The 20,443-nt window shown below is 37.2% G+C and overlaps 3 protein-coding genes across 11 annotated transcripts; all 3 read right to left on the bottom strand.

Moving 5' to 3' along the window:
* Positions 1–142: 142 nt before the first annotated feature.
* LOC113324218 (putative disease resistance RPP13-like protein 1) lies at positions 143–5,873 on the bottom strand. 8 transcript variants are annotated; one of them, XM_026572550.1, is made up of 5 exons: positions 1,787–5,873; positions 1,574–1,695; positions 1,260–1,482; positions 1,031–1,170; positions 143–457 (listed from the first exon to the last, which is right to left on the bottom strand). In XM_026572550.1, the coding sequence occupies exon 1, from the start codon at positions 5,753–5,755 to the stop codon at positions 2,027–2,029; it is 3,729 nt and encodes a 1,242-aa protein (XP_026428335.1). In that variant the 5' UTR covers positions 5,756–5,873; the 3' UTR covers positions 143–457; positions 1,031–1,170; positions 1,260–1,482; positions 1,574–1,695; positions 1,787–2,026. The 8 variants fall into 8 exon arrangements, with proteins under 8 accessions (XP_026428335.1, XP_026428337.1, XP_026428341.1 ...); XM_026572552.1 differs by having other exon boundaries at positions 1,260–1,475; XM_026572556.1 differs by having other exon boundaries at positions 1,260–1,417.
* Positions 5,874–6,128: 255 nt separating this feature from the next.
* On the bottom strand, positions 6,129–14,928 carry LOC113324251 (L-arabinokinase-like). The gene is made up of 28 exons (XM_026572575.1): positions 14,573–14,928; positions 13,687–13,863; positions 13,471–13,554; positions 13,223–13,299; positions 12,726–12,792; positions 12,501–12,558; positions 12,335–12,402; positions 12,199–12,261; positions 12,054–12,107; positions 11,850–11,952; positions 11,652–11,761; positions 11,426–11,545; positions 11,101–11,157; positions 10,734–10,906; positions 10,473–10,641; positions 10,281–10,364; positions 9,833–9,958; positions 9,456–9,586; positions 9,273–9,354; positions 9,031–9,118; positions 8,545–8,588; positions 8,332–8,427; positions 8,181–8,257; positions 7,640–7,843; positions 7,386–7,551; positions 6,973–7,044; positions 6,632–6,835; positions 6,129–6,482 (listed from the first exon to the last, which is right to left on the bottom strand). The coding sequence occupies exons 1-28, from the start codon at positions 14,687–14,689 to the stop codon at positions 6,360–6,362; spliced, it is 2,994 nt and encodes a 997-aa protein (XP_026428360.1). The 5' UTR covers positions 14,690–14,928; the 3' UTR covers positions 6,129–6,359.
* A 565-nt stretch (positions 14,929–15,493) lies between these two features.
* Positions 15,494–20,027, bottom strand: LOC113324208 (probable E3 ubiquitin-protein ligase MARCH10). 2 transcript variants are annotated; one of them, XM_026572530.1, is made up of 9 exons: positions 19,681–20,027; positions 18,320–18,778; positions 18,047–18,221; positions 17,607–17,910; positions 17,395–17,467; positions 16,901–16,991; positions 16,451–16,530; positions 15,925–16,346; positions 15,494–15,712 (listed from the first exon to the last, which is right to left on the bottom strand). In XM_026572530.1, exons 1-8 carry the CDS (start codon positions 19,750–19,752, stop codon positions 15,981–15,983), a joined length of 1,620 nt encoding a protein of 539 aa, XP_026428315.1. In that variant the 5' UTR covers positions 19,753–20,027; the 3' UTR covers positions 15,494–15,712; positions 15,925–15,980. The 2 variants fall into 2 exon arrangements, with proteins under 2 accessions (XP_026428315.1, XP_026428319.1); XM_026572534.1 differs by lacking the exon at positions 15,494–15,712 and having other exon boundaries at positions 16,213–16,346; positions 16,447–16,530.
* Between the last annotated feature and the right edge of the window lie 416 nt (positions 20,028–20,443).

The raw sequence follows: 20,443 nt of genomic DNA, 5'->3' as shown, positions 1-20,443 counted from the left end.
CTGTTCCATTCAATTGACCAAAATGAATAATTGTTGAACTTAAAGTGTGAGATTTCTACCATTACTATTTGCTGTATTAAAATTATTTTTTACTATTTGTTTGTAAAAAATAAAATAATATTACTACACCCTGGCCTTATTCTTTGTTTGAGTAATTTTTTTTTTCTATTACAGATATAACCGTTACCCAAAATGAAGGGTTAAAACTTACAACTCATTCAGATTATTCCAGTATCTGTAACAAGAATATAATCTTAATTATTACAAAGAGTAGTAAAATTAGAATGAAAAAGAACACTCAAAAGTGCCTCAGATTGTTAAAGGGGAAAAAGAACTAGGCTTATATTGGTGGAAAACGTAGACGAATTTTCAGATACCCGAATTCTCCAACACCTGGAGAAAAACCTTCAAAGACAAATGGCATGAATTCTATGACAGCTTTGTACTTTTGCTGAATCTGCAATTTAGTATCATGAATAAGATCAATCAGATACAACGAGATGGAATAACAAAGGGAAACTAAGGAAACTTGGCGATATGCCCCAAAATCGACTGTCATCTTGGGGATATCTTCCAGGATTTCTGTTTTCGGGAATATGCCCCGGCCATCCAAAATTCCATCAAAAAATGTTAAGTAGTCAACATTCGCACACATTTGGGATTACATATGCGAATTGAAAGACATATACACTATATACTAACTCCTTTATAAGGTTCAAGAACATATTTAGACATAAAAAACCTCAAAAATATTAGAGAAAAAATTGAAAAAATTTTACGATAATTTGACTATTTAACCTTCCTTGGCGGAAGCCGTTACTTTGGGACATATTCCTAGAAACTGGAATCTTAGGGTATATCCCATCATCTTAGGAATATCCCTTAAGATTTCAGTTTTCGGGAATATGACCGATTGTTGAAATTCCATCCAAAATGGTTAAGTACTTGAGTAGGGAATTTTTGCATGGACCCAATGCAATGATCCTACCTTAATATGTATTTGTTCTTAATTGAGGTTTCAGAAAGTTACCTCTAGAATCTGTTCGCTGCTTCGTAGACAGTTCCTTCCTAGTATGTAGACAGAGCCTCCACCAGTAATCTTTGCTCCAATTGTACTAGCCTACCCGTTCCATCAGATCCAAGTCCACAAGCACTATAACTGTAGTGGCACTGTATACAAAAAAAGGGAATAAGAAAATAAGAAATTTGTAAATGTTTTGAATCTGAAATGCAATGCTTACTCAGTTGTTAGTTGTTACCTGTGGCTAACGGGATATCTATAATCCTGTTTCTAGAATCCTCGTATCTGTTTATTTTTCTGAAATTTGTACACAGGACTGTGAACCAATCTGCTAGATAGTTACAATGCTTGTGCTTTTCTGATCAAGGCAACATTTCTATTCTCCATTTTGGAAGCCTGATGAATTTTTGTGATCATGTAATGGGACATTTAGCCTACCCCAGATTGTTTGGAACTACAGGCTTTGAATTAGAAGATAGAAAAATTACAGAGAATGGAAACTGGACTTTCGGTTTTAATGGAAAAATGATGTCGAGCACAAAAAAAACTCACAATTTGAATCGAATTCTTCGAAGTGAAGCATGCGCCTGGTCACTAGTTGATACCTCGTCATCCATCATTTCGTACTCTCTCAAAGGAAACTACAAAATCCGAAGTAGAAGACTGGAACCAACCTGATGGATCAATAAAAATCATAAGAAAAATGAATTGTATAAATCTACGGATCAAAACAATAGAGATAAAGTCAAGTTGAAGTTCCTTTACATCTATGTTGTTAAAGGCGAGCTAGGCCTCAAGGTGCCCAAGTCGAAAAAGACGGCAGCTACCAGCTTGGACTATTTTTTTCTGATCGCCTTGGGTCTGCATATAATCTACATATCTCATTCATCAAAATTTCTTACCAGTTTAATCTATAGATATCATAGCAATGATTTATCAAACAGAAAGCGAAGAGACCTGTTCCTAGTGTTGAAAGAGATGAACTTTTATAAACATCAAGCAGCTCTACTCCTTCTCCATCAAATTACTTGACTCCCACAAACCAGATACATCCGGACCACCCTCATCTCTTTGAATGAAATCAACTCTCAGATCTTCAAGAAACGTCAGGGACTTCTTAAGATCATAAGGTATCGACTTCTTATTCAGTTTATCGCATTTGTAGATGGTCAATTCCCGGAGAGACGTACATAATCGTAAATCTGGTAGAGACGTCAAACCAGGACAATATTCCAACTTCAATGACTGAATACAAGTGAATAATCGTAAATCCGGTAGAGACGTTAAAACAGGGCAATTGATTAAGCGCAACGAGCGAAGAGAATTGTTGTTGTTGTTGTTGTTGTTTTTTAGATCCTCATCACGAAAACCTTGAAAACTTGAGCAGGATCTAATATCTAGGAGTTGAAGATTCGGAGTATTGTGTTGGAGTAGTACGCCTAGTGGTGGTAGATATATTAGATCTGGAGATTCCCGTATGTGAATCTCTGTGAGAGAGGTCAGACCACCTCCTCTATTGAAGAACGAGTTTACTACATTATCATCGGTACGCCATAATTCCAATGTCTTGAGAGAAGAAAAACAAGTTATCGGTGCGGTTCTCAATCTTTTACAGTCAATCATCATCAGACTCTCAAGTGAAGGGAAACAAGAAGTAGTAGAAGAAAGAGGAGGAGCAACCCATTCTTCTAAGTTTTCCAATTCGATGAACAATTTAATTAACGATGGGAATAATGATGAGGATATCTTTGTACTACTAATGCTTTCTTCTTCATCATCTTGGTTTTCTTGTTGATAATAAAAAATTTCTCCCAGACACTTGATTGATTTCATTCTCCGAATCTCAAGAACCCTAAGAAATGGGAGCATACCCAGCGCAGGAAGCTGATCACAATTTATTAAATTTAATTCCACCAAATTCGGAAGGCAGTTTGACAATTTGGAATAACCCATCATCCACTTTGGATAATTTAAACCTGAGAATCCTTCTAGGCTCAACTTCTTCAAATTTGAGTGAGGCTGGAGACCCGCAAACACCGTAGTATGGTTCACACTTCTGCTATTTCGCTCTTCATCATCATCATCATCATCATCATAATCAATTCCAGTAGTACCCCAATATAGATTCAATTCTTGAAGGTGTTGCTTGTCCTTTAACTTCGCTCTTTCCGCGCCTTCTTTTCCACCTTTGACATTCTCCAGATGTCTTATACCTAACACCTTAAGGGAGTTTAAGCCTCCCAACTCTTGAATACCACTTCCATTACCAGCCATGTAATCCTCTAATACTTCAAGGCTGGTGAGCTTTTCTATACCTCTAGGCATTGCATCATTTTCTCTAGAGTGTGTAAAAATCCTCAATTTCGGCCAATTCTTAATTTCTTTGGGAAGCTCACACTTAAAACCAAGTCTCGCTATCTCCAAATTGCAAAGGTTCGTAATGCATGATTTTGGCAATTCTTTGATATTAGTACCAATCAAATCAAGACAACTTAATCGGGTCAGTTCTCCTAGCTCTCTAGGTAAGGCATTTAATTTCGTACACCAATCAAACTTCAACGTCTTTAAACTGCTGATGCGAGTGATTGAATCTGGTAGTTTTGAGATTTGTGTACTTGAAACATCAAGGAAACATAGATGTCCTAAGAAACCGATATTTTCGGGTATAAATTTAATATCCGAGTACGACATATCAAGATGCCTCAAACTCTTCAATGACCCAATTTTACTAAGAAACCAATTGGGAACGTTTCTACATTCACGCAGTATGAGTGTTTGTAGATTGTAAGAATGACTTAAAGACACCTCACGAGATAAATCAATTTCTGAGAGATCAAGGTACCTTAGATGCTTCACCTGGGAAATCGGAGAAGCAAAACATATTTGGCGTACAACATGGCGAAACTCGAAGCCACGAGAGAGTGAGCATCTATTCCACCAACCTAGGGGACATAATATTCGTAGACGCTTATGACGAAAGAAAGAATTAACATGTGAAAGATTCCTCGGTTTAAGAGCAACAATAGTTCGCAACTTCATCGCATTTAATAACACATTTGGAGATGTCATTCTTCGTCCTCCATCAAACTGTAGCTGTAAACGACGAACATCTGAAACTTCTTCCTTCTCTTTTTTTACCTTTGCAATTCCAAATTCATTACTATCTAGGACACTCAATGCAAGATCATGCACCAGATCATGCATCTTACAAGTCTTAATGTTACCCCATTTTTTACTCCTCTTGAAATCCTGAAAAAACGAACTCCAGACTAGATACTCAAAATATTCATTTCCTATCTCTTCAAGAGATATATTTTCTCCTCCACTGGATGGCAAAAGGAATCCTTCCGCCATCCATAACCGAATTAGCATTTCTCTATTTATCTCCCAGTCTTTCGGAAAAATACAGCAGTATGAAAAACATTGTTTCAATGGAGAAGGCAAATTATCATAGCTCAACTTCAATATTGAAATGACTTTTTTATGTTCAGATGTACCTCGCAAACGATTGATGTCGTTTACTATTGACAGCCAATAGCTTTCATCTCTTCTCGAGCACATTAAACTTCCAAGTGAGTTCGCCGCAAGGGGTAAGCCATCACATTTTTCCGCTATTTGCTTGCCAATACTTGTCATTTCTGGAGTCAATACTGCTCCGCATTGGGACAACAATTTCTTCTCGATAATGGACCAGCAAACGTCATCTGATAATTTTTTCAAACTGTAAACTGCACCTCCAACAGCAGATGCAACCTTTTGGTTGCGTGTAGTGACTAATATTTTGCTACCCGAACCGCCACAGTCAAGGAACCGTTTCAATTTCCCCCAATCTTCGGTATCCTCGTTCCACAAATCGTCGAGCACGAGCAAATATTTCTTACCAATCAATTTTTCCTTGAATTGTTTTTGCAGTGCATCAACATTTGATGGATCCTCACATTTCTTTCCGGTAATGGACTCGATGACATCTTTTAGAATCTTAAAGATATCAAAAGGATCAGAGACACAAACCCAAGCTCTTAGCTCAAAGTTTCTCTCAATGGAGTCGTCTTTGTAGACCATTTGAGCTACCGTGGTCTTACCCAGGCCCCCCATACCCACGATGGATAAAGTGGAAATGTTCTCTGGTTGAGGCGAAATCCCAGATGATGATGACGGTGGTGACGGCTTGTTGATCATTATCTTCATTATGTCTGATATTGCAGCCTCCCTACCTAAAAATATTGAATCAATACCACCGTCGGATGAGGTTAATCGGTTACTTTGGAAAACCGTAGTCCGATTGTCTTGGGTAGTAATAGTAGTATTTCGCAACATATACCTATCACTGTCTTTGTGAATTTCATCCAACTTTCCATTGATGGCTCGAATTTTACGAGCCATCTTGAATTGAAATAAAAGTGGATTGGAGGTTGAAACAAGAGCTCGTACTTTCAGTTTAAATTGGCCTCCCGCTGCATGACGGCGCATGGTTTCATAAGCGAACTCATCGATAACGTCGTCTGCATCATATACAACATCTTTAAGCCTTCTCAGCCAAAGTCTGACTGTAGGATCATTCACTTGTTTTTCCTCAGCAGAAGTAATCAGAGCTTGAATTGACTCCAAGGTCTCCTTAAGCTTTGTTAAGTCATCCCTAACACCCCATGCCGAAGAAATCTGTTGAGCAATAACAGGTAGTACCTTCTTAATGATCTCAGTGACCCCGTTAACAAGAATTTGTTCAGCGGCCATTATGAAAAATTTCAAGCAGATAGAAAAACAATGAAGAAGAAATGAATGAAGATAATAGTGTTTTTTGAGAGAAATTTGAAAGTGTGTAGAGTACAACTATGAGAATGTGGAATAAAATGAGTCTTCGATGGCTGGCCGAGTCAACAAATAATAATATCCATGAAACTATTTGCTACTCTCCTCCATTCATTTGTGATCACCTCTTTCCGCCATACAAACAGATAGTGATTTCTATAACATTATTGGCTAGCCAGTGCAAGTATACCCCAGCAGTTACCACTTGACACCCCAACTTGTCTAAAAGTAGATGTGTCTTTGTTATGTCTGTTCCGTTCAATTGACCAAAATGAATAATTCTTTCTACTATTTGCTGTGTCAAAATTATTTTTTACTATTTGTTTATACTGCACCCTGGCCTTATTCTTTGTTTGACTGATATAATTGTTTCACAAAATGAAGGGTTACAAGTTACAACTTACAACTCAGATAATTCCAGTCTCTATAACAAGGATTAGAATCTTAATTACTACAAAGAATAGAAAAATTAGAATGAAAAAAAAAATACTCAGATGTGCCTCGGATTGTTATGGGAGGGGGAAAAGAACTAGGCTTCTGTTGGAGGAAAACGGCGACGAATTTTCAGATACCCAAACTCTCCAGCACCTGGAGAAGAACCTTCAAATACAAATGGCATGAATCCTGTGGCAGCTTTGTACTTTTTCTGAATCTGCAAATTCAGTATCATGAATAAGATCAATCAGATACAACGAGATGGAATAACAATCTCTACTCAAGAAGAGAATTTTGCATGGACGCAATGCACAATGATCCTGCCCAAATCATTACTTGTTCTTAATTGAGGTTTCAGAAAGTTACCTCTAGAATTTGTTCGCTGCTTCGTAGACAGTTCCTTCCTAGTATGCAAACAGAGCCACCGGAGCCTCCACCAGTAATCTTTGCTCCAAATAGAGTTCCATTTTCAGATTTAGAAACTTTACAGTGTTGCATTTCCTGCACCAATTTTACTAGCCTATCTGTTCCATCGGATCCAAGTCCACAGGCACTATAACTGTAGTGGCACTGTATACAAAAAACGGAATAAGAAAATATTAGTCCACAAATCTCAACTATTAGTGGTGGCACTCTTTAGAAACACGATTTGGAACTACACAAAATTTAACCGCATAGAGCTTGGAGCTTAAAACTGCTTAAGATACCTGGTACATGAGTTCTCCGAGAGCGGAAAATTGGTCATTAGATGAGACGGCTGTTAGTAGTGCTTTAAAAGCCTGAAATCAATAAATATGAATTAGCAGGTTGGTCAAGAGAAGAAGTTCCAATGGCGATGCTCTGAGATGCCAATAGAGATCTACCCTTCTTTTTATTCAGATTTAGAGTTACTTGAACTTTTTTCAAAATAAGTTTTAGCGTTGTTGAATTCTGCTCCTATTTAAATAGTGCATGGAGTTTGGGGTAAAAGAATAGCACCTTGAACATAATTCATACCCGATAAAGGTCACTATAATGCCTACAGAAAGTCTGAAGCTCATCAAAGCTTGGGTCCACAAGATAATTCAAAAACAAAAAAAAAGCAAAACTGTTTGTCCGAGAGTCGGATATAACAACTAACCTTGACACGGAAATTCTCATAAATCGGATGTCTGGCCGGTGCTTTAACTACATAACTACGCTTGTGATCAATAGTTGTTACTCGATCGTCGTGGTCAAGGTAGGTTTCCAAGAATGTTTCCCCAAGTATAGATTCTGGAAGCTTCTTTTCATACACGGATTCATATCTGTAGTAAAAGATGTAATTACAAACTTAAGAACCGTGGAAAAAATATAGAAATACCAAGTTTGGATTGTGTGCCCCGAGAAATTTACCGATGAGGGGAAAGATTACATAGGTAATCAAGGGAAGCTTCAGCTTCACGTAGTTCGTTACCATCTTCTTCGAGTTCATTCACTTGCTCTGGTGTATTAGCACTGGATGATGAATTAGAAAATGACGCAGACGCAACAGACTTAATGATCTTACGTCCCATGAAGGCACCTATTCTCACAGATCCATAGTCTGCACCACCAACACTGAAAATACCACAATATTAAAGCTGGAAAAAGAACGTAAATGGTGGGTTCACAGATTACACAAATAAAATACCACGCCAGAATAATACAACTCAAGAAACCCTTTCCATTTATCAAGAATCTAACAGAGAACTTCTCAGGAATAAATATGATATCGAAGTATGCAATAAAAACATCCACTCCTATGTCCAAATCTTGGTTAAGGATGACTGCACTTTAGATAAACACAAAACTAATCCGCAACGAAGATCATTAATTAAGGTATTAAAAAATATTCCTGAAACTAAAGCATGATAGAAGAAACAAACTACGTGAAGCTGAAGCTTCCGTTGATTACCTATGTCGAATTCCTGAATCAATGCCCCAGAATCGTATATGGGAAGGGATCGTCACAAGTCCAAGCACCTCAGCTGGCTACATAATACAAGTTGAATTACAATAATGGATCAACAGAAAGTATAAAAAACTTCAGTATACCAAAACCTGACCTGGCAAACCATTGCAAGAAGTTTGTTAGATTCCCCGCACGCCGATGCCATCTGATCCATCACTCCACAAGGAGCTCCAACAACATGATTCTCCACCTGTCATATATTGGCGAGATGGTTACACTCCATTCTGGTTGCAAACTTAACTTTTAAAAGTAAGAAAATAAAAATAAAATAGATGTTCAAAAACTGAGTTAATGAATGTGCACATGCCTTTTGACAGAGCAACGCCAGATCTCTTGGCTTGATATCTAGCCCTGCAATGAAAAGATGCTCTCTCAGTAAATAAGATTAAATCATGATTATAATTGGTAAACATTTTGACGAAGGGAGAATGCACCATCTCCCAAGAGCCACAACAGATGGCAAAAGAAAAATCAACCCATTGGTTTCATAGCCCAAAGGGACAGTCGCTCCAGAAAAAGATGCTCCTGCATCTGATTATCCAGTGGATGTTGCAAACTTAACTCAGTGTCCCTTGATCAAATTTGACCAAGGATGTCATTTCTTATCATTAAATGTTGAACTTTTAAGCTAGGGGCTTAATAGTACATAAGCCAAAATTCAAAACTAAACCTAGAGGCTCACTTGGAGTGGGTATATAAAACATAAGCCAGAATTCAAAACTACATAAAGAACAGTGCATGTCACAAAAATTTAAAATGACAACATGGCCTAAGAAAGGAGAAGAGAAGCAACCATGAGCAGCAGCAATGGCCGACATGGTAGCAACCTCCACTGCAGCAGAAGAAGATACTCCTTTCCCTTCCGGCACAGCAGAAGACACCTACAAGGCCACACTAATAAAAATCGAACACCAGGAATTCATACGCGATCATGCATAACCGCAGCAGCTAGCATCAAATATATTCTCTTCCTAGGAAACCCATGAATCCTGAACGTGGGGGGGGGGGGGGGGGGGGGGGGGGGGGGTGATTTACCAATATACTGATGCCATCGTCGAACTGAACACCCAATTCAGTCATCAAAACAAGAACAGTCCCTGCAACATATGCTGCCCACCTATACCAACACTCGTATTAATAAAAGAGTATTTACGGGAGGAACACAAAAGTATTTTACACAGACATGGAAGAAAGAAAGAAGAAACAAGGATGACCCACTTCTGTGAAGGATCTTTGGCAAAAAATCTGTTGGCTGCTTCATATGAAATTGGCTGCTCACCATCCATAAAATCAGATAAGTCCATGTCAAAAGTTGGTCCACGGTTGCTCAATTCTGACCCATACGAAACCTGCATTGGTCAAATTTCGTAACAACAAAATGTTAATTAGTTTTAATTCAGTATTATGCGAACATTTTTTTAGAATAATGGTAGGGATCAGGATCATAATTTTTGATATTGTTACAGCAGAAGTAAGAGGTGAGAAAAAAATTCTTATATTTTGGGATATGTTGAACAAAATTATACAAGAAAATAAAAAAATTGTTTTGTTTAAAACTATACAAAGAAAATTGATCAACCGGGCTGATGACATACAATTTGCAGCACAGGTGTGGACTCTTGTCCTTTTGTAAGTTGCCGAGCTTGGGCATGCTTCCACAGTTTCTGCTTGCTTGGGTGACTTCTCTGGATGGCAACATGGCAAGCTTCTCTAATGGGCATCTATATGACCAAAATGAGGTAATATTTGCAATGAGATTTAACCAAAATGTTTCCTTAACTTATATTCAGTTATTTTAAATCGGAGAGAGCTATCTCCTTTGCATTAAACAAAACACGCGTAGAAAAAGATGACATCACATGCTCAACCCCGAACTAAGAAATAAATTCTAAGAATAAGGATTCCGCAAGAAAACCCCTCTGTTCGGCTCCGGCCTTCTCTATGAACGTCAAACATTGTTTGGTTTTCTTTTTTCTTTTCTTTTTTTTTCGATAAAAGAAGACCCCTACGACAATAATAAATTTCAACATAAGCACTAATTACCTGCAATACAAGACTTCCTGAATAGTCTGCAATTCCTCCCATGACATCCAACCTCCCAGGTGCTCTGGCAACAAATATCTCATCCTGCAGGACCAGTAAAAAACGGATGTTATGCCTGTGAAACTTCCTTCCATAAATGAATTAACTTTCAATCTAAATTTCATAAATGATACTAAAAGCATTGAATACGACCTCCCAGTTAAAAAGTGCAGCAGCTGCAATTTGCTCCCGCATTTTATGCTTCTCGGTGTTGTTTCCAGAATCATGTTCTACATCCAGCTCTGCCAAACTCCTCAAGAAATTTATTGTGTCCGGAAGACCATGATGATCTCCATGAAGAATTTCAAATTCTTCAACACATCTAGCACAGAAACAGGAATACAGACATGTACATAAATACAGAACTAAAAAGCACAAACAGATCAACTGAGGATTAGTGCCAGTCAAACTCACGATTTTTCAGAAGAGCTTTTTTGGTTCATCTCAGCATTCGACAATGAGTTGCGCATACCTAGTTCATGTTCAGCAACAGAATACCACTCTGGAATATCTGCATCTCTACCAGGTGCTCGTTGTAATTGATACCCAAGGACTATAGCATCACTCAATCTGCTAGCCCCACTAAACTACATTTTGGACAAGCGAATAAAGTATTATAAGATCACACTTCTTAGGTAAGGAAAGATTTTCCAAATGTAATTAGATGACTGACCACATTGGTGGGTGCAGCTGATCTCAAACAAGTCTTTTTCCAGAAATAGATGAGATTACAAATATTCAAAAATGTAAACTTAATTTAAGACAATCAAACTAGATTTACCTTTTGTGGAGTATTATTCATTCCAACAGCCATATCCTGTAGTATGCGAGCAGTCACCTGAATTATCAACAAGGCCACTATAAGCTATAACAGCTGAAAAAATTTAGGTAAATACTAAGTATTATTCAGATAAAAATGCATTGGCGAGAATTTGGGGTCCGAGATCCATCAGCTGGAAAACAATGATCGAGCAAATTGCAAGTTACTCGAAAGACTGAATGAACAGAGACAAATTGGCTCCTAATAAATTGTGTAAGCGGAGAAGTCCAAATGCACAAAAGTGTCATGTATTTCATAGATATTTTATCAAGAATAGAAGGATTACCTTGCCACCATCAACCCCTCCTTCATAGCAGGGTTTCAAACTAATTGCACGCTGAAGGTAAGGTGCCCAGCGTCCAGTGAGCAAATCCCTCCTAATCATTTCAACGCCGTTCTGGTAATACTATTTTAAAATAAAATAAAATCATGTCATATACCAACTCACATATCCCAACTATTAAAGTGATAAATAAGTAAAGAGCAAAAGTACAAGTATGTGACTTATGTACCTCAAGCATATTTCTAACGAATGGTTCTTCGTTAAAGAAGTCTCTCCGTACAAATACAAAAGGCAACTTGTAAGACAGAGCCTCACTTACTGTTCCGTACCCAATCTTTCCTGAAAATGAATATAACTAAGTATCTGATTCTATTATTAGACTAACAGAAACGAAAACTCAAATTTTCAACGAAACTTAATCCAATACCGATCATACAGTCACATGCTGCCATCACATCTGGTGTGTATACATCTCTTTTGAGCTTTATAAAATTTGGAGGAAGTTCTTGGTTGTCAGATGCACCACATACCTGAATTAGAATATAGATTATTAATGTGCTAAAATTCAAGTCCGGAAAAATATTTGACTGCCTAAAACAGATCAAATGGATAGTTCGGCAAACAAAAGTACCAGACACAGCCAACCAGACGGTAAATACTCCTCCTTTAGCGTCCAACCTGCAGGCTGCTAGCAAGAAAAAAGTTTAAATAATACGAAATGATAGAATTGTAGAAGCTGCAAGGACCAAAACACGAACAACGTAATGATTTATCACCTGTCCACCAAAGTTGAAAATAACTAGCTTAACATCCTCCCCTATTTCAAGCTCTTTCCTAACCTGCACCAAAGGAACATTATCAAGATACAAGATGCAATTGGCCAACGTGATTGATGAATGATTAGATCACTACCTCAGCTCGTGATTTACGCTGCTCCCTCACAACAAGCGGTACATCAATAACATCACGAAAGGCAGGCACTGCGAGATCGAAACTTAACTTTATATGACAGCTACAAAAATATTGAAGAGAAAATGAATGCGAAGAAATCATTAAAATGAGATGTAACCCAACATACTCGGGCAGTATCCTGGAAGACGGATTAGAAGATCGCAGTGAGAATAATCCTCTGCTATCTGTACCAATGGCCAATAAATAAAACAGACTTATTGTGCTTCATCCTCAGCTACTCTATCACATTCAGTATCAGGATTTATCTGTACAGATACAAATAGAAAAAGAGAGAGAGACACTTCCCCCAAAACAAAGAAAAACTTGGTTGGTTTTAGTGCGTAAGAATCACCTGCCAAACTATTGAACGATGGTGATGTCCAGCAGCCATCACATACTCAGCGTAGATAAAATCCCAACTGCACCGGTGTAATCAAAGCGTGAAGAGATCATTTATACAAACTAAATTAGAGAGGAAATATAATTAACAGCTCTATGATTGTGTTGTTTGTGTATTCCCCATTTTTACGGATTCAATTTCCGATCACCTAGAAATGGTTCAAGTCCCGAATCACAAGGAATGGTGAATTGACTTGGTCATGAAAAACATACAAGTCAGTGAAACACTCAGTCATTTAAGTCATCAGAGCAACAGCCATTAAGTGACCATTGTCTCGTAGCCGTAAATCTAATATGGATGTGCTCGATATTATGTTCATAGAGTTTCATGACAAAAGAATAGTTTATAAAATCGTTTCTTGTGTCCTTCATGTTACCGCCCCTAAGAAACAGTCTAGGTGATCTAACCAAACTAAATACATTAAGTAATAACCAGTACCCAAAAGTCACCTGAAATTGGTGACACAAGCAGAGCGAATTCCAGCATCATCCGCTGCCCGACATGCAATAGGAACAACATCCGACACCTATCTCCGAAAAGCAGCAAAGAACCCATGTTCAAGCAACATAGGAATGTAAACTCATATTCAAGAAGGTATGCACCATAGAAAGATTCACATTGTTATGCAACAAGGAGCAGATGCAAAATTTCATATTGCTAACTTTTTGAAACAAAATAAAAAGGACCATCCATGTACCACTAAATCAGCATTGATTGAGGTAAGCCACTCTATTTCTGTAGCCAAAATAGAAGCCCGAGGCACAACTGCAGTCTGCGAATACTACATTATCCAACAAACAAAGAAGATAGAATAGTCAAGAACACAGGAAAAACAAAAAGTGAATTATACATATGGTTAGGTCTACTAAATCCTAATCATACTTTTCTACTCACTCAAGCATTTCATTTGTACCTTCTCTAGCGAAGCCAGGGGATCCACTGACAATGCATCTGCTTGAACAGCTCCACAATCTAACAAGACCTTACGAATGAAGAGTCTGTCAGATTTAATTTCCGAAGTGAAAACAAAACCTGGAGCACCAGTGACCACATACACATCATGCCCAGCTGCAATAAGATGTCGAACAACCTGCATTATCCAACAACCAAAATTTCAATAGCATCCAACACTGCCATTCTACAAACAAAACATCCTAACTTGGTTAGAAATTTCAACAATAACCTCTCACTACGCATATAGCCATTAATAAATTACATTATGGCATTATACTAGTATGTGTATATGACTTTCTTTTAGTTCTCAGAACAATATCGACAACACACAATCTAATCCTCAACAATGTTTCCATATCTAAATCACAAAACCACATCTTATTTTATCATAAAGTAATCCACATGGGAACCTACACACCACGCCCAGATGCAATACTATGTGGAACAACCAAAAATTCAATCGCATTCCACACTGCCAATACCAAGAAAAAAACAAACAAACAAACTCCATCCTAACCAGCTATGAATCTGAACAATAACCTCATATTACAACATTTGTTCAGCACACAAAGCCAATATCAAACTACATTATTCTGGTCAGTCTATATGACATTCTTCTTTGGATTTCTCAGATCAATGTTGGCAAGATTTCAATACTAAAACATAACCTACTTCCTATTAATCAATCAAAATCTCAAAATTAACTCATCAAAACCCATTGCAATCTCAAAATACACTGAAATTATCAAATAGAAATGATAAATGAAGAAGAAATTGAAACCAAAATCTCACACATTATGCGACAAAAACAAGAAGAATCGAGGTCAAGAGAGTGAGATAAGTACCTCAACTGCACGAGTAGCGTGACCAAATCCATGACCAGTAATGTAGTAAGCAAAAACAAGATGTTTCTGCGGAGGAGGTGGAGAAGATTCGGTACTATTATCTTCATCATTCGCCATTCGGTAAAATCAAGAAAATCAACAACAAGATCGATTGATTATGAAGAAGCAGAAATGTGATTAGAAGAATAATTGAGACAGACTGATAATCTGAGTGAAGATTCTAAGTACAACTGCTGATTACTATTTGATTAAATGAGAGAATTAAAATGTGGATTCTGTTTCTGATTCGATTTTGAATCCAAAATCATTAATTTTTTTATTAAATTCATTTTTTTTGAGATTCATTTTTTTTGAGATTCATTTTATTAATCTTCAGGTTTTCTTTTGAGATTCATTTTTTTTATTAAATTCATTAATTTTGGTACCAGGAGGACCAAATGAATAATTACTTTTTTACCCCTAAAAGTCAGGCGTACAAAGTATGCGTTTTGTCTTATTCTATCTCATTATTCGTCAAAGTAATTGACTTGGTCAAGGAATAATTTGTTATTTCCACCTAATATTTCAATTTAAAATTTTGCATGGTTACGATACTGTTAGATCAAAAAATGCTCGGAAAACATGCTCCAACTTTATATCCATCTATCTATCTATCGAAGGTTTTGTTTTCTTTTTACATAAAAAAAGTTGTGTCAAGTATGACTAGTTTATGTCCTATCTTCTTCGTCTTTAAATTTATTGCAGTGTCTAATGGAGAATGGAAAAATGGTCCATAAAGCATTAAACAGTGAGACATCAATACAACAACATTATTGGAGCTCTGTACAGTTTGCAGAACAAAACACGAAAACAGAAGAAGAAAATTTGAAGAACACAAATCGCATTTCATTTTCACCATTATATAAACAAAAAACACAATAGTAACAAAAATGAAAGACGCGGTCGAATTATATATGAATGAAACCAGGGGTTTCTCAAATACTACATTTTCTTTTTTTTACATTGTATGAAAATTGCTTATACAAAGGATGTAATAATTCACACTTGTTTTCTTTACCATTCCTTTACAATCACCTTCTTTTTTGTTTTCTTTATACACTTTAACAATAACTGTAGAATGTCAAGGAAAACTACTCTTCTCTGCAATAGGAAGAATGAAATTTAACAAACATTAGTTTGATGAGGTGACATTCAAAACAGTTTTAACTCGGTTATCATTTTAGATTACGGAACGTTAAAATTTGGTTTTCTACGAGTATTTTTTCACTCTCTCTATCAGCCTACCCAGTTTATCAATCCACATATATAATAAATACAACTGGAAGTTAGAGGTTTTGGGAACAACAGCATACCAGTTTTGCTTATGAGAAGAACCGCTCTACCACCTCTTGGCATCAGTGTTCCCTTGTCAGGTTTCAAGACTCCTGTTAGGCCTATCTACTGTCCCAGTTTCAATATCCTCCCTTTGATGTTGTTGCTGTTGTTGTTGTTGTTGCTGGTGCTGGTGCTGGTGCTGTTGTTGCTGTTGTTGTTGTTGTTGCTGGTGCTGGTGCTGTTGCTGCTGTTGTTGCTGATGTTGTTGTTGATGATGATGATGCTGATGACGTCGATGATACTGATGTTGTACTCCTCTTTGGTTTTGTTGATGAGCAGTTTGCGGATTTCTGCTGGTTCTCCATCTTAGATACTCGACAAGCAGAGAATTTGTGCTGATTGCAATTCCAAAACCAGTGAACGAGGAAAGCAGAACTGAGAGAATCGGGTTCACACTAAGCTGTAATATTCCGTAAAAAGAAAGTGTGAATATTTTTAATCTCTAGTGACTCTCTTAACAACCAAGTAATAGGAACAATAAGGGAGGAAACATATCCTACTTACTACAGTATAAAAGATATGAGCAAACAGGATAACGATCGCAAATTGGAACGAAGCATAAGCCCAAATGTAACTCTTGCTCACTGAAACATTAGAAATTTAAGAATCTTTACGTTAAATCAACATACAGATTTATCGTTAACGAAAAGACAGAACAAAAGAAAAAGAATAAACAAATACTTGGATTCGGACAAAATGCCGATGCACTGGAATACTTTTAAATGGAAGGCGAAAAATAAAATGAAAACAAAAATCCTTTCTCAAAAGCTACAAAAAGGAGATGTAAACTCTCAGAATTAAAGATCCAGTAGTTGATTTCATTAGATAAAATGATGTGCATGAATTCTTCGACAGAAATACAAATCAAGTCATATTTCCTTCCCCTGTTTTGTCTAAAACTTTGTAGGTTGTGGGATGACATGCAAGGTCACAAGAAGTTGAGCGATGACGTACCCATTGTAGAAGCTATCATGGCTGATAGTAGGCCTAAAACACAGGAAAAAGGCAAAGATATAGCTAGAGCACGAGACCTTAGATCCGAGACCTGTTTGCAAATCACACATCAATTACAAAGGGTCTAATGGAAAAGAAAAGAAAAATAAGGACAACTGAAATTGATTTAAACAGTAGAATGACACGGATACATGAGGCTTATATTGAGAACACCAGACGTCACACTACGGATAATTGCATTTACTATCCTATATATGGAGCAACAGCATAGCCAGATGGTTGAACGATCTAATATACAGCTACCACAGTAAAATTCTAATTCTCAGCATAACTGCTATACTGATGGTCATAACCTTTTAAAAGAGTATTCCACAGTATATGCCAGCAGGAATTCAGTATTCATCAAGTTTATTATTCGTCTAAATCTGAAATGCGATGACGGTTTCTAGATACCATGCAGGAATAATAATAATAGCACTAGAAAAGCTATTTACCAGAAGCTGCTCCAGAAAGCAGAAATACGCCAACATGCTGACCATGACAAGAACCGGCACGTCCTGCCAGACCCTGGAATGCATGAGATGAAGCAATCAAGATAAGATATCTTGTACTCCTGTATCTAAGCCTCGTGCCAACAAATTCATTTAGAAAGGCATACATCTCAAGAAGAATTAATACATCCATAAATTAGTAATCTGGGACTTGCCTGTATCGAGGAACTTCCCTCTGTGGTGCCACAACCCCCGTCTGTCTATTAACAGTCTGCTGCTGAATACTCTCTATTCGCAATAACGTTACAGGTAAGTTTTTTACTTCTTGCTTGCAGACATCACATGTCCTGTTACCCTTTATACTGAACCACTTCACTGCACATTCTTGGTGGGCTAGTGCAAGTTCACCTCTGCAGCTACACTCCAATTTAAGAGTTTCACCCCCTTCATTGAGTTCAACAAAACAAATTCTGCACACTGCTTCTTCTTCAGGAATATCTTCAGTTGCTTCTTCAGTCGCTGCATATATATGTAAACATAAAAGATAACTTAGAAATTAAGCCTACCCAAAACAAAGTTAGACGCCAAATATCACATGACAGTATTAAACAAAATATTTGGCGTCTAACTTGATGAAAAGAAATTAGCTAATCACCAGTAGCCGCTGCAGCAATGTCATCTGGCGATCCTCCATCAACCATTACAGGACGAGGAGTTGAAATTACACGAATCAGACCTCCTGATGAATCCATTCTCCTTAAAGTTGCCATCGTTTTGACATTAACAGGAACTGAAAAGGAGCGTGATATATGCTTCTGATCTGCTTGTTTCTGTGAAACAAATGCCCCTTTTCAGTAAGTCTATCGCTTGCATTCTCTAAAGTGAGTGTGCATGTGCGTGAGTGTGTGAAAGAGAGGGGGACACTTACAGGAAAATCAGAATGATCTTGGAGATATCTTCCCTGTAAAGACTCGACGCCTGAGTTTGCAACAGGTGTTACTGGCATAGAGTTTGTGCCTTTAGCCATTGACGAGGAGAACACCTTAGTAAGAGAAAACGATCTTGAGGTAGAAGGCTTGTCGACTGGACCAACTGACAATTCTGTCTCTGGAACAAGAAGAACGGTCTTCTCTCCTTCGTGAGACAAGGTCTTTGTCCTGAGACTGCGTTGGGGAAGTAAATTTTTCACAGATGCTTTGTACTTTGCTGAACTTGGTCTTGGAGGTAGACCTGCTCTTGTAGAACTGGGACTTGGTGTTATATCTGTTCTTGCGGAATTGATCAATGCATTTTCTATGGATCTTTCAGGTATTTGCAGTGACGACAAGTTCGGACGCCTTGAATGCTGATCAGGTGAGGTTTCTCTTCTCTGATTTTGCTTAATTTCCTGAGAGAAACAGAAAACTCGTGAGACTTATATAACTCGAAAGCAAGACCTACTAACTAGTGAAACTTACAGAAAACAGAAAACTAGTGAGAGCAGAAACTATGACCAATCTCAGAAAGCAAGACCTACTAACTACTGTAATTATATCTATCTAAAGAGATAACGTAAACATACAAAAGAATACAATTATACCCAACAACACGAAAAGGGTGCTGTCATGCTAATATAGACGCAACTCTCACAGGCAATAATATCATGGTCAAAATTGGTAACGGAAACAAAGTTTTCATGATAAATTGTCCAGTTGTACAAGGTACCATAATTTACATGTTGATAGATGTAAATCACCTAAGAAAATAAGCAATAAAAACCGGATTATATCCCAAATCCATTATTACTGACCTACGGTTCTTCAAAAATCCTAACCAAAATTTCCAAATAATGCGCTTAATTACATTAAATTACTCGACTGTCTAACAATCGAACAATGTGGGCACAGGACAAATGTGTCAAACACTCCATAGCTACAGATAAACCTCCATTTCATGACAAATTAGTGCTATAACTAAAATCACGAAAACAGTTAGTTCCACCAAGAATGAGCCTAATTTGTTAAACGATCTCCAATTCCGTAATGACACATCCAACCATCCATCGAAAACGCATTACCCAGTTCATCAAAATCCCAATTTCAACACAAAAATTACATTATTATTTCTACTCTACAGTTCACACACATTAAACATTGGGTCCACAAAAATGACATTTCATTCATACAACCAGAACTGCCAACTTCCTTAAAAGACAATAAATTTCCAAAATTTCCAGCAACCCCTTATCTAAACTAACAGCATATAAATGGAAATCCCCTCCAACAAAGAAATTAGAGATGAAAAAAGTACCTGATTAAGGGGGAAATCTTGTGGGGCTGATGCAGAAGGAGATTTTAATTCATCTTCAGGATTTGCAGCCATCTTGAAGAAGATTGAATTGGGTAAAACTGCAAACCCTAGGAAGTAGATTACTTTGATTGTTCTTGTTCCTGTAGGAGGAAAGTGAGATCGGAATTTTGAAGATAAAGGACAAGAATAAAAGGGGAAAAGCGTGACAGTTGATGAGTAGTAAGAGTAAATACTTGAAAACGGCTGGAAAATGAAATTGAGTGGAAACAATAACTGTTGCTGGTGGAGTGGAGTGGAGTGGAGTGGAGTGGAGAGACTCCGAATTGGACTGAAGTCTTTTCAGTTTTTTTTTTTTTTTTTTTGACTCTTCTTACTAAAGTTTTAAGGAACTTTATGGTCCTAACTCACTAAGATGGTTCTAAACATGACCTAATTAAACATTTATGTGAATAAAACTAAAATACTTTATTATTATAAAAAAATAAATAATGTAAGACTAAAAGTTCTACGTGGTCTTATGCAATCTCCAAAACCGGTTCTCTCACGTTATGGCTGGACCTGCCCTCAAGAATTAGCAGGTCTATTATGTGGTGGATGGGTCCCACCTTAATTTCTGTAATTTGTTTCCATAAATTTTCTTTTTAATGGAAAATTTTTATTTTCTCGAAAAATATAAGTGGTTTTCAGATATTAGTAAAGCAGGGACGGAAGGAGAGATGCAACTGGCGTCACTTGCACCCACTAGATTTTCAATTTCGGGAAT

The sequence above is a fragment of the Papaver somniferum genome, chromosome 1, assembly GCF_003573695.1.
Source record: "Papaver somniferum cultivar HN1 chromosome 1, ASM357369v1, whole genome shotgun sequence".
NCBI lineage: Eukaryota > Viridiplantae > Streptophyta > Magnoliopsida > Ranunculales > Papaveraceae > Papaver > Papaver somniferum.
This window is presented reverse-complemented; position numbering and strand designations above follow the sequence as displayed.